This window comes from Podarcis muralis, chromosome 4, assembly GCF_964188315.1.
Source record: "Podarcis muralis chromosome 4, rPodMur119.hap1.1, whole genome shotgun sequence".
Taxonomy (NCBI): domain Eukaryota; kingdom Metazoa; phylum Chordata; class Lepidosauria; order Squamata; family Lacertidae; genus Podarcis; species Podarcis muralis.
This window is the reverse complement of record NC_135658.1, coordinates 8,474,847-8,488,890: the sequence shown is the minus strand read 5'-3', so window position 1 is coordinate 8,488,890 and position 14,044 is coordinate 8,474,847. Positions and strand designations below refer to the sequence as shown.

General features: G+C 48.4%; 1 protein-coding gene across 1 annotated transcript in view; it reads left to right on the top strand.

The window, feature by feature from the left end:
* Positions 1-14,044, top strand: part of ARHGEF17 (Rho guanine nucleotide exchange factor 17) — a 182,783-nt gene that overhangs the window by 152,238 nt on the left and 16,501 nt on the right. The window contains exons 13-18 of the mRNA XM_077926899.1: positions 1,362-1,555; positions 4,373-4,623; positions 6,376-6,619; positions 8,152-8,238; positions 9,821-9,888; positions 11,961-12,109. Of these exons, the coding sequence (XP_077783025.1) occupies positions 1,362-1,555; positions 4,373-4,623; positions 6,376-6,619; positions 8,152-8,238; positions 9,821-9,888; positions 11,961-12,109 (993 nt within the window). The remainder of the gene's footprint in view (positions 1-1,361; positions 1,556-4,372; positions 4,624-6,375; positions 6,620-8,151; positions 8,239-9,820; positions 9,889-11,960; positions 12,110-14,044) is intronic.

The following is a 14,044-nucleotide window of genomic DNA, read 5'->3' as shown; positions in this document are numbered from 1 at the left end:
TTGGCTGAGGGAGCCGGTGTACAGCGTCCGGGTCATGTGGCCAGCATGACTAAGCCGCTTCTGGCGAACCAGAGCAGAGCACAGAAATGCTATTTACCTTCCCGCCACAATGGTACCTATTGATCTACTTGCACTTTGACGTGCTTTCAAACTGCTAGGTTGGCAGGAGCAGGGACGGAGCAATGGGAGCTCACCCCGTCGCGGGGATTCAAACTGCCGACCTTCTGATCGGCAAGTCCTAGGCTCTGTGGTTTAACCCACAGCGCCACTCGCATCCCAGTGCACCTTAGTGCAGCTCATTTAACTCTAAGGTAAAGGTAAAGGTACCCCTGCCCATACAGGCCAGTCATGACCGACTCTAGGGTTGTGTGCCCATCTCACTTAAGAGGCCGGGGGCCAGCGCTGTCCGGAGACACTTCCGGGTCACGTGGCCAGCGTGACGAAGCTGTAGCTGGCGAGCCAGCACCAGCGCAGCACACGGAAACGCCGTTTACCTTCCCGCTATAAAGCGGTACCTATTTATCTACTTGCACTTAAGAGTGCTTTCGAACTGCTAGGTGGGCAGGAGCTGGGACCGAACGATGGGAGCTCACCCCGCTGCGGGGATTCGAACCGCCGACCATGCGATCGGCAAGTCCTAGGCACTGAGGTTTTACCCACAGCGCCACCCGCGTCCAAACAGAAACTAACACTTAGATCAAAGAATCCTAGAGCTGGAAGGGACCCTAAGGGTCATTTAATCCAACCCCCAGCAAGGCAGGAATATGCAGCTGCCCCATACGGGGGTCGAACCTGCAACCTTAGTATTATCAGCACCACACTCTAACCAACTGAGCTATCCAGGCTGATACTGCACTTTAAATGAAGACCTTTGCCACCGATGAGTCAAAAGCGCCTCTACCTAAAATCTTAAGAGTTGGCTTGTCAGAGCTGGTTGTTAAAGGCTTGAGCTCTGAGCAGCGCTTCACTTTCAGGCATTAATGGTCCTCTTTGTAAGCAAAAGCTCTGTTCGCACCTGTATGTTTGGAGGATATTATTTGGAGAAATTTTCACAGAAAGCGGAGCTTCGTTCGTCCCAGCCAAGGTAAGAGTCATTACCCACCAAGTATTCCCTCTTAAAAACAAAAGGGTCCCTTGAAAAAATAAATAAATAACATAGTTCCACCTCCTTACTGCTAAGGAAAGAAGCCCCCACTGCACCCCAGTGCTGTTCATTTAATTCTACTGCACCTCCATTAAAGACTCTTGTCACCAATAAATTATTGGTTCTGGAGAATGCATTTTCGGTTGGGCCCATTCTGGTGAGCGCTTTTAGGGCTTGTTTCAAAAGCAACCTGGGTTTTTCGTCCCTTCTCCGGCAGTTCTCCTGCGCCTCACCCAGCCACAGCAACCCGGAGAACGCCTACGAGGTCTGGGTGTGCAACAGCGACGGTTACGTCGGGCAGGTCTGCCTCCTCAGCGTCAAAAAGGAGCCTATCGTCGAGGCCTGCATCGCCGTCTGCTCTGCCAGGATCCTCTGCATCGCCTCTGTGCCGGGCCTCAAGCGAAGCTTCCGGTAAGGAAGTCGCCAGAAAAGGACTTTCTTGTGGGTAGTTTCACTTTTAGAATCCTGAAGTTGAATCCTGACAAGACAGAAGTACTGTTTTTGGGGGGACAGGAGGCAGGTGGGTGTGGAGGACTCCCTGGTCCTGAATAGGGTAACTGTGCCCCTGAAGGACCAGGTGCGCAGCCTGGGAGTCATTTTGGACTCACAGCTGTCCATGGAGGTGCAGGTCAATTCTGTATCCAGGGCAGCTGTCTACCAACTCCACCTGGTACGCAGGCTGAGACCCTACCTGCCCGCGGACTGTCTCGCCAGAGTGGTGCATGCTCTGGTTATCTCCCGCTTGGACTACTGCCATGCGCTCTACGTGGGGCTACCTTTGAAGGTGACTCGGAAACTACAGCTAATCCAGAATGCGGCAGCTAGACTGGTGAATAGGAGTGGCCGCCAAGACCACATAACACTGGTCCTGAAAGACCTGCATTGGCTCCCAGTACGTTTCCGAGCACAATTCAAAGTGCTGGTGTTGACCTTTAAAGCCCTAAACGGCCTCGGCCCAGTATACCTGAAGGAGCGTCTCCACCCCCATCGTTCTGCCCGGACGCTGAGGTCCAGCACCGAGGGCCTTCTGGCGGTTCCCTCATTGCGAGAAGCAAAGCTACAGGGAACCAGGCAGAGGGCCTTTTCGGTAGTGGCGCCCGCCCTGTGGAACGCCCTCCCATCAGATGTCAAAACGATAAACAACTACCTGACATTCAGAAGACATCTTAAGGCAGCCCTGTTCAGGGAAGTTTTTAATGTATGATATTTTAGTGTTTTTTGGTTTCTATGGAAGCCGCCCAGAGTGGCTGGGGAAACCCAGCCAGATGGGCGGGGTACAAATAATAAATTATTATTATTATTATTATATAGAACGTCTGTGGCAGCAAAGAATCTTGTGGCCCCTGGAAAGCGAACACATTTGTTCATGGCGTAAGCCAGCCTTTCTCGACCTTGGTTCCAAAGGTGTTGTTAGAACTACAACTCCCATCACCCCTAGCTAGCAGGACCAGTGGTCAGGGATGGTGGGAGGTGTAGTCCAAGAACTTCTGGTTGAGAAGGGCTGGCTTGAAAGCTTTTGGGGGATCCAGAACCCGCTTCTGTCAGATAAAAACGTGGCTGGAAGCCAGGGAGGTGTGTCCTGCAGGAAACGGCTGAATTAGAATTTATTTATTGTCTGTTTATTGCATTTCTATCCTGCCTTTCCCAAAAGGAGATCAAGGCAGCCGGCGTACATCTCCTCCCTGTTTTACCTTTACAGCAATAACAGCAACCCTATGGAGCAGATAGATTAGGTTGAGAAGCAGTGACTGGCCCAAGGTCACCCAGTGAACTGCACAGCCAAGCAGGAATTCGAACCCTGCTCTCCCAAGACCTAGTCCAATACAGTGGGGTCAGAACTTGCGGTTTGACTATCTGAAAGACCATGTCCTTCCCTACAGACCCTCTTGGGTGTTAAAATAGGCAGAGGGGGGCCCTTTTAGTAGTTCTGGCACCTTTGGGAATGTGTTTGGGGCGGGGAGATGTCCTGGACCCAGGAAACAATCCCTGCATTGCAGGGGGTTGGACTAGATGATCCTCAGGGTCCCTTCCAACTCTGCAATTCTATGATTCTCTTAAAGGGCATTTAGTTCTGTGCTTCCTGGTTCCTGAAGGCAGCGAATCCCCAACGTCCACAGTTCCTGTCCCCTCTTAGGCTTCCACCCTGGCAGCTCAGGTTTTGCTGCTCATTGCAGAGACGCAGCTTCTCCGTTTATCTTTTTCCCATGCCTTTTTGTTCTCTTCGCGTCTCCACCCCCATCGTCCAGCCCAGACACTGAGGTCCAGCGCTGAGGGCCTTCTGGCGGTTCCCTCGCTGCGAGAGGCCAAGTTACAGGGAACCAGGCAGAGGGCCTTCTCGGTGGTGGCGCCCGCCCTGTGGAACGCCCTCCCACCAGATGTCAAAGAGAACAACAACTACCAGACGTTTAGAAGACATCTGAAGGCAGCCCTCTTTAGGGAAGCTTTTGATGTTTAACAGACCACTGTATTTTTTTTATTGTATTTTTTTAAATTATTGATTTTCCAGAATTTTTAAACAAACAAACAAACAAACAAACAAACAAACATAAATCTTAACTGTACTTAATCCAATCTTAGTAACATTGTTAGGTGACTTCCTCAAATCCCCCTGGTTGAGTTTCAGTGTATATCATTGTAACAGTTTTTCCAAAACGAAGTTTCTCATAAAATTAACTTAATCACTTAACATCATTCTTTCTTTTCATTTTAACATACTATTCTCTAACATTACATATTTAAATCCTAAGCCTATCTGGTATTTGCAAGTTTTTTTCTAATTAAGTTATCTTAGCATGTTTAACTAAATAGTCTTTGAATTTCATCAATTCCTCCTGGTACTCCTCCTCCTTCTGGTTGCGGACTCTTCCAGTCAGGGCGGCCAGCTCCGAAAAGTCCATCATCATCATCTGCCATTCCTCCAGTGTTGGGACTTCTTGTGTTTTCCACTTCTTAGCTAACAAAATCCAACTGCAGTTGTGGCATACAAAAACAATCTAACATCTTTCTTGGGCAATTCCAGACCAAGAAAAAATGCCTCTGGTTTCTTACTAAATGTATATTTCAACATTTTTTTCAGACCACTGTATTTTAATACTTTGTTGGAAGCTGCCCAGAGTGGCTGGGGAAACCCAGCCAGATGGGCGGGGCATAAATAATAAATTATTATAATATTATTATTATTATTATTATTATTATTATTATTATCTTCCCACCTCACTCTGCACCCAGGGAGCGCCCCGAATCTCTGGCCAGCCCTTCCTCAGAACCGGTTCACACGTCGATGGACGAGTCTGGGCCCCAGCAGTGCTTGCATATCTCCATTTCCGGGTCTTCCCTGGAGCTCTCGGACCCAGTGGACAGCACCACCCGAGAACTGGTCCCCTTCGACAGTGACGACACGGATGATGAGTCCTCGCCGAGTCCTTCCGGCACCCTCCAGAGCCAAGCCAGCCACTCCACAATATCTTCCAGCTTCGGAAGTGAGTCGGACCATTCGCACGGCAACGTTGAGGGCTAGTAACTTGCCCCAAGCCAGCCATGCCCCCTTCCCCAGGTGCCCTTCTGTTGCTGAGCATATTTTTGAACCCCAGCACCTCTCCTTTACAAACCCAACTCTGCATCTATGCAGAGTGTCGTCCTAAGAAACAGTTCCTTTTTAGGAACGTCTCTTCGGCTTCCTTGTGCAATCTGGCAGAGTAGAAACGTTTAAGCATGTGAATAAATTGCCGTCGGCGTCTTCGTTTCTGAGAAACAGACGTTTTCAGAAGGCTGTAAATGTCCCTGCAATTGTTTTACACGGTAGCTGCTATTGCTTGTTCAGCTCGCAAGTTCAGGAATGGCAATCCGTGTTTCTTTTACGTGGAAAATAATACGACATCTGCCAAGCGAAATGAGAGCCTCCCACTAAATGTTAGTTGCTGTTATTATTATTTTCCTTTTCTTCTTTCGGAATATGCCGTCAATTCGGTGCAATAGGCTCCTCGGTGCAGCTTGCAGCAAAATAAACAATGGCACCGCACCGCAACGACAGTACGAGCTCTCTTTAATAAAACAGCCCTCCACCAGCTTATGAAGCCTTGCTGGCTGCTGCCAGTCAGAGCAGGAGGTTTGTTTGCCAGCTCCATGACTGGGCTCCACGGATCCGGACCCTTGCTTGTCACCCCATTCTAAAAGGCCTTGTTCCCAGAGCCTCGTTCTGCCCTCTATTGACAGGAACCTGTTGGTGGTGGCTCCCCAAACAGCCCTCGCCTTCAGTGGGCTCAGAAGGGTCTTCTATGGCAGCAGAGCTGAGTGGAGGAAGACCCCCCACCCAATTCCGACCCCCTCCAGGAGTGTGGATGAAGGGTTTTAGGGTTGTCCCCTAAAACACAGTATCAAAATTCCAAGTCTAAGGAAAGGTGAAAACATTTAGCACCCAAAATGGGGAGCAACAGATAGAAATTCCTCCGAACTTTGGGCTTCCCCAAAAGCAGTGAGATTTTGAAATGCAAGTTAGAAATGTTGTCGTACTGGGATAGGAGGGAAGAAAATAGAGGGGTCGCCTGGGGGTTGGGAAATCAGTTTTTAAATTTGTATTAATTTGGAACACAATTTGTTAACAATTATGGGAAAGCAAAAATAATTGATAAAGAAAGAGAGAAATTCCTCCGACGTAGTTCCAGCTTAACTAAATACAGTGGTACCTCGGTTTAAGTACCGTATTTTTCGCTCTATAACACGCACCCGACCATAACACGCACATAGTTTTTAGAGGAGGAAAATCCGTAGGCATGCCACCCGTAGGCATTCCCTCCATAACACGCACAGACATTTCCCCTTACTTTCTAGCAGGAAAAAAGTGAGGGTTATGGTGCAAAAAATACGGTACTTAATTCGTTCCGGAGGTCCGTTCTTAACCTGAAACTGTTCTTAACCGGAAGCACCACTTTAGCTAATGGGGCCTCCTGCTGCTGTGCCGCCGGAGCATGATTTCTGTTCTCATCCTGAAGCAAAGTTCTTAACCTGAAGCACTATATCTGGGTTAGCAGAGTGTGTAACCTGAAGCATATGTAACCTGAAGCGTATGTACCACCGTACTAACAGTCTAGATTAGATGTGCATTTGTTAGCGATCTGACAAATAAGTTGAGTTTAGAACTGAAAATGAAATGTTACGTTTTCAGTGACCAAGCCAGGGGTCTTCCTTGAGTTTGGAAGGTTCCTTGCTAGTTCTGTTTGCCTCTCGTTTGCCAGATGAGGAGATCCCAAGCTCCAAAGATGCAACAGCTGAGGCAACCAGCTCGGAAGAGGAGCAAGACCCTGCCGGCTTCCTTCCCATTGCCACCACTTTCGCCCAGAACAGCGACAGCCCCACGGACGGACGGGCGTTGAGGCGGTCAAGTCGAGGGTCATTCACCAGAGGCAGCCTGGAGGACCTGTTGAGCATTGACCCAGAGGCCTATCAGAGTTCCATGTGGCTGGGGACAGAGGATGGCTGGTAGGCAGACTGCGCCTTGAAATTATTTAGACTTTTTTTCCCTCCCTATTTTTTGTTGTTTAGTCGTGTCCGACTCTTCGTGACCCCATGGACCAGAGCACGCCAGGCACTCCTGTCTTCCACTACCTCCCGCAGTTTGGTCAAACTCATGCTGGTAGCTTCAAGAACACTATCCAACCATCTCGTTCTCCTCTGTCGTCCCCTTCTCCTTGTGCCCTCCATCTCTCCCAACATCAGGGTCTTTCCCAGGGAGTCTTCTCTTCTCATGAGGTGGCCAAAGTCTTGGAGCCTCAGCTTCAGGATCTGTCCTTCCAGTGAGCACTCAGGGCTGATTTCCTTCAGAATGGAGAGGTTTGATCTTCTTGCAGTCCATGGGACTCTCAAGAGTCTCCTCCAGCACCAGAATTCAAAAGCATCCATTCTTAGGCGATCAGCCTTCTTTATGGTCCAGCTCTCACTTCCATACATCACTACTGGGAAAACTAGAGCTTTAACTATACGGACCTTTGTTGGCAAGGTGATGTCTCTGCTTTTTAAGATGCTGTCTAGGTTTGTCATTGCTTTTCTCCCAAGAAGCAGGCGTCTTTTAATTTCGTGACTGCTGTCACCATCTGCAGTGATCATGGAGCCCAAGAAAGTAAAATCTCTCTCTGTCTCCATTTCTTCCCCTTCTATTTGCCAGGAGTTGATTGGACCAGTGGCCAGTTCTCCCTATATAACAAGCTAAACCTTGTCAGCTCTCGGCAAGCTCCCTTAGCTACTGGTTTGGCTGCTGTGATGTCATGGAATGTCGAAAGGTGTTCTAACACAGAGTGGGAAGGATCTGTCATCGAATATTGAAAGTCAGTGCTGTGTCTTTGGCAAATCCATAAGATCTCTTTGGCCACAGGCCTGCAGCCAAGGGAGGCTAGATTCCAGGAATTTATATTTCAAAAGCAGAGTATTCTTCTTGTAGCTGATTAAGATTGACTTCCATGAACACGCTTTTAACAGTGAGTCCATAAGTGGCTGTGGAGGCCAATTCTGGATCCACACATCCTTTCACATTGGGGACACTGGTTTCCTGGCGGGAGTTGATCACGGTGTGGATTTCCCAAGCGTGCCTTCCTCTTAGCACGTTTCTCCCTTGCGTCCTGAGTTTGAGTGTCTTCAAAGCCCATGAGACCTTTGGGAAAGGCTGTTCTCCATCTGGAGCGCTCGCAGGTAAATGTTTCCCAATTGTTGGTGTTTATACTACATTTTTAAAGATTTGCCTTGAGAGAGTCTTTAAACCTTTTTCATTGACCCACCGGCATTACGCTTTCCATTTTTAAGTTGGGAATAGAGTAGTTGCTTTGGAAGACGATCATCAGGCATCCGCACAACATGACCAGTCCAACGAAGTTGATGTTGAAGAATCATCGCTTTGACACTGGTGATCTTTGCTTCTTCCAGTACACTGGCATTAGTTTGCTAAGTCAGCAAAGCACTGTTTTTTCTCCCTACAAACCAGCCAGAGTCTCATTCCTGCTTCCATTCTCTTTGATTTGCAGCATCCATGTCTACCAGTCCTCGGACAACATCCGAAACAGGAAGAATAGCATGAAGATGCAACATTCGGCCTCTGTGACGTGCATTTTGTAAGTGGAGCTTCAGCTGAAATGCAGAGTGTATGTGAGCACAGAATCCAGCTTCTTGAGAAACCCAGCTTTCGTTTTAAAGCACCTTTTTAGACCACAGGGCTGAAAATTTGTGTTTGCTTAACGGTTTGCTTAAATTGCACAATCCAAAAGTGGCTGAATACAATTTTCAGTAGTGAGTCAATGGGGGTTTCAGGGTCCTTGCTCCACCCTCGACCAGCAAAAACCAGAACAAATTATTTTTAAAAAGCAGGAAATGAGGATGTCGGTATTTAGTCGTGTGAGCCCTCACCTTCAAGATGAAGGGGTACAGCCCAGACGCAGGTCTTGCTAAGGTCTTGGCCTTCCTGTTCACCGTCATGTGACTTTGCTGCTGAGTTAATCGTACCAAGAAGTACATATTATACTATATTGGCCTGAATATAAGCCTCACTTTTCCCCCAAATTCTGACTGTGAAAAGTTAAAGCGCTGCTTAAATTTGTGACCTTACAAAAATTGGCTTTTACGATATTGCTGCTAAAACAGACATATGCTAAGACTGAACGGGTGTAACTGCCTGCAGGATTTTAAGGGAGCGACTTATATTCGGGTATTGTCTTTTTCTTTTCTTTTCCCCCTTTGAATTTTAAAGGTGAGGCTTATATTCAGGTGCGGCTTATATCTGGGCCAATATGGTATTTACTTCTGCAAAACTAAGCAGTTGCTAAAGTTAAAGCGATGGAGATGAGGAAGCATCTCAACCCAGGGCAATCTCGCCCTCCTCCCTCTAGCATCAAACAGAGATGGGTGGAAAACATTTGCGATGGCATTTGCTCCCGGATCTCAGAATGACCAAGCTCTGAATCAGTTAGTTCACATGGGAAATTAATGCTTTTAAGCAAAAAGGTGTCCCCGTCCCCAATATTAATCGCCATTCATGATTAAATAAGGAGTTGCTGTATCAGTATGGACATAGGTGACCCTGAGTTTTACTTAGCTCACAGAGGACCTTAAGGTCCTTGAATAACCATAGTTTAGAGGTCCCGGGCCCCAAGGAAGTCAGACTATCCTCCACCAGGGCCAGGGCCTTTTCAGTGATGGCTCCGACCTGGTGGAATGCTCTGTCCCATGAGACCAGGGCCCTGCAGGATTTAACCTCCTTCCGTCGGGCCTGTAACACAGAGCTATTCCGCCTGGCCTTTAATTTGAATTCAGCCTGATCTTTTATTTCCCTTCTCTTCCCTCCCCCTCCCCTTTTATGAAGATCACCCGCTCTGGGATCCCACAACTAATTCTCCCCTGGGCTCCTCGCTGGCCCAAGTAGGACCAATTCAGCCAGCTAGCCCTGGGGATTATCTAATGCTTATTAGATGGATTTCCCCCAAATTGATTTCTGAAGTTTGAATTTTATTGCTATTCATGTTTTTATACTGTATCTTATGCTGCTTTTACAATTAAGTGTTTTAAATTTGTTGTTAGCTGCCCTGAGCCCGGTCTTTGAACCGGGAAGGGCGGGGTATAAATAAAAATATTATTATTATTATTATGCCACTTATTTGATTTCCAGCTGATGTTGTAAAGCCCATTGCTTTTCCCCCACAGGTATCTAGATAACCAGGTGTTTGTATCGCTGGCGAACGGAGAGCTCGTTGCCTACCAGAGAGAAGCCGGTGAGTTATTTGACCGTAAAGATGCTTTCAGTAAGGCTCTAATGCTGGAAACATGGGCGGCTGTAGCAAAACACCTACCGTATTTTTCGCTCCATAAGACGCACTTTTCCCCTCCTAAATAGTAAGGGGAAATGTGTGTGCGTCTTATGGAGCGAATGCAGGCTGTGCGGCTATCCCAGAAGCCAGAACAGCGAGGGGGATCGCTGCGCAGTGCTCCCTCTTGCTGTCCTAGCTTCTGGCTTAGCCCCTCTGTCCCTTCCCCCACCTCATGGAGAAGCCCCCCAAGAGCCGCGCTCCCTTTCATGAGCCGCGTGGAGCATGTGTGCGGCTCTTGGGGGCTTTTCCCCGAGGAGGGAGAAGGGCAGCCCGTGACGGCTCGTGAAAGGGAGCGCTGAGCCATAGCTGTCAACTTACAGATGAGGGACCAGCAGCCTCGAAAATAAGGGATCAGCAGCCAAAATAAGGGATCAACAATTACTTTGATAAAATACATATTTTGTTGCATGCAAATGGCTTTAGATACCTATTGGGTCCATAAATCACCATATAGCATATATTCAACACACAAAAAACAGCAACAATTTGTTGTTGACAAAGGACAGCTGGACATAGAAAGGGCCTCATTACCTTCAGTAGCTTATTTAAGGGACATCATCGATAAGGGGCAGCAGCGGGACATGGCTCTGGGATAAGGGACTGTCCCGCCAAATAAGGGACGCTTGACAGCTATGCGCTGAGCAGAGCCTTGGATGTATACAGGTTCTGCTCTGCTCTCCCTTTAAAGAATATTTTGTTCTTGCATTCCCCCTCTAAAAACTAGGTGCGTCTTATGGTCAGGTGCGTCTTATGGGGCGGAAAATACGGTACCTGGCCACATGGCTGCATAGGAGGAGCACTCAGTTGCTGTGACCCTCTGGGCCTAGAAGTCACAGGCTTAGAGAATAAGCAGTGACAAAAAGTTTAAAAACCTGTGTGCGAATGCTCGCTGGAGCTCATAGCAGTGCTTGGTGGGAGTAGCCCATCCCCGGACACACTGATGCTGTCTCATAGCAACAGGGAGCATTCCTCAGCACCAGGAAAAATACACAAGGTGGTCACTTGCTCCCATTTCACAGAAATCGCCTGGAAGGTACATGCACATTTTGAACTGTAGCTTTATTTCAAGGAGGGCTGTTAGAGACTTTAAAAAGAAAAAGTCAAAGCTTGGAGTCTGGGGCACCTGTAGAAGCTTCCAAGGGCTTCCCTGGCGCCCATGGGCACTGGGTTGCCAGACCCTGATTTAGAATGAGCGGGTGGGATAATCACATTTTGGAGCGCCCCTCTACGCCACAAACTTTCAGATGGAAAACCAACGTAGCAGGTGAAGAGGCGGAATGGCATCTCTCTCCCTGGTGCGCTAGTTTTCTGTTGCGGGGACTTTTCCCGTGGGTGCGAACACAGAGCTGGAACCCACCAGCCAGAGTCCAAGGTGGTGCCGCCCTTTCTGCCCTTTCAGCGTTTTATGACACTCCATTCTCTTTTTCAAAAAAATTTAAAAAAAATTGTTTGCTTTTACAAGCGTTATAACAATACCAAGCAAATATACACATTAAGAGATTTCTTTGACGCTCTAGACGCCATGGGTCCTATTGTCATCGTTTTCAGCTGCATATTATTTCATCATCCATATTTTAAGTCTACCCATATTATCCAACGTATTTGTTACATTACAAGGGTTGTTAAAATCCTGCTAATGTTTTCATTTGCCTACAGTGGTCTCTTAAATAAATTATAAATATTTCCCATTCTTCCTTGGAACTTTTGTCTTCGTGGTTTCATGAGCCTTCTGGTCAGTTTTGCCATTTTGGCATAGTCCAACAGCTTAATTTGCCCTTATTCTCTGGTAGGGACTTTATCTTCTTTCCATCTCTGGGCTAATAGCATCGCTTGCATACATGAAAAGTCTTTTCTGCTCCTTTGGAATCTCCGTAGCCTCCATCCTCACCTTATTTTCCGGCATGTTTAAATTCTGTGAAGGAGAAGAGAAACCTCTGATATCTTATTTCCCCTTCTCCCTTCTTTCTCTTTTCCAGGACGCTTTTGGGACTCTCAGAACTCCAAATCCCTCTCTCTGGGCTCTCCCGGCAGCCCTGTGACCAAAATGGTGGCCGTGGGCGGCAAACTTTGGTGCGGATGCCAGAACCGTGTCGTCGTCCTTAGCACATCTTCGTTGCAGCAGGAGGTACGGAGGAAACAAGGGAGTTGTTAGTTTTTTTCAATCCTATAAGGGAGCGACAAAAGAACGCAACAAGCCTTAACATGGTGTTGCTCCAAACTGGGCTCCTCCTCCCACATTCCTTACGTGGCTGTTTGTAGCCAAAAGTCTCTGGTTCCATTGTTCCCGCACTCTTAATTTACACCAAGTTCTGGGAGAAGGGGGTTCAGAAATACTCTCCAGTGACAACGTGTCAGCTGGCTGCCCTGTTGCGATTCCCACCCACTCGCTTTCTTCTAACACGTCCCAACTCCTTTGTTTGTCTGTCTCTGCGCTGTGACCTCAATAATAAATAATAATAATAAATTTTTATTTGTATCCCGCCCTCCCCGGCCAAAGCCGGGCTCAGAGCAGCTAACAACAAGTAAAAATAGCACAGTGTACATAAAAACACACAGTCAATTAATTAAAATATATTTTAAAATCAATTCAGAATCAAATTAATGACAACCATTGGGTTAGAGTTCTATGAGGATTACAGAAGGAGGGGGTCAGACTGTGCCTTGGCCAAAGGCCTGGTGGAACAGCTCCGTCTTGCAGGCCTGCGGAAAGATGTCAAGTCCCGCAGGGCCCTAGTCTCTTGTGACAGAGCATTACACCAGATTGGGGCCACAGCTGAAAAAGCCCTGGCTCTGGTTGAGGCCAGCCTAACCTCCCTGTGGCCCGGGATCTCCAAGATGTTTTTATTTGAAGACCGTAAGGTCCTCCGTGGGACATACCAGAAGAGGCGGTCCCGTAGGTACGAGGATCCTAGGCCGTATAGGTTTTTTAAAGGTTAAAACCAGCACCTTAAACCTGACCCCGGACTCCACCGGGAGCCTAGTGGAGTTGGTAAAGCACTGGATGAATGTGAACCCGCGGCAAGGACCCCATGAGGAGTCTTGTCACAGCATTCTGCACCCGCTGGAGTTTCTGGTTCAGTCTCAAGGGCAGCCCCACGTAGAGTGAGTTACAATAATCAAGCCTGGAAGTGACTGTTGCATGGATCACAGTGGCTAGGTCAGGGCGAGAGAGGTAAGGAGCCAACTGCTTAGCTTGGCGGAGATGAAAAAATGCCGCCTTTGTTATAGCTGCAACCTGTGCCTCCATAGAAATAGAAAGGGAAGTGTCGAAGATTACACCCAAACTCTTAACGGACGGTGCTGGCACTAATTGCGCCCCCGCGAGAGATGGGCGTTGGCCCCCCAATCCCATATCGTCCCTACCCAGTCAAAGGACCTCTGTCTTCAAAGGATTTAACTTCAACCGGCTCCCACGTAACCATCCAGCCACAGCTTCCAAACATCTGATCAGTGTGTCTGGGGCTGAGTCAGGATGGCCATCCATCAACAGATAGAGTTGGGTGTCACCAGCATACTGATGGCAGCCCAACCCAAAACTCCGGACAAGCTGGGCGAGGGGGCGCATAAAGATGTTGAAAAGCATCGGGGAGAGTATCGCACCCTGTGGCACTCCACACACCGAGTGGCGTGGCGACAGTTCCCCCCCCCCCCAAGCGCCACCAGAGAGAAACGAGCGCAGCCATTGAAGGACTGTGCCCTGGATCCCCACGTCGGCGAGGCGGTGGTCCAGAAGTTCGTGATCGACCATGTCGAAGGCTGCTGACAGATCTAAAAGAATCAGCAGCCCTGACCTGCCTCGATCCAGCTGCCTATGGAGATCATCTGTTAGGGTGACCAGAGCTGTCCCGGTCCCATGACCAGAGCTCAAGCCAGAGTGAAACAGCAAACATGGACCACTTTGAGATAAGCAGCTCAATGAGCGTGGTTCAAGGGGGACCCCATTCCCTGGACCACAACTCCCCGCTAGCTGCCACCATCTGAGGTCAGGTTTATGCACTGGGGGGAAACCCTGGGAGAGGTGGTCCCCCGTTCAGAGCGTCGGGGATTCCCTCTGTTCCAC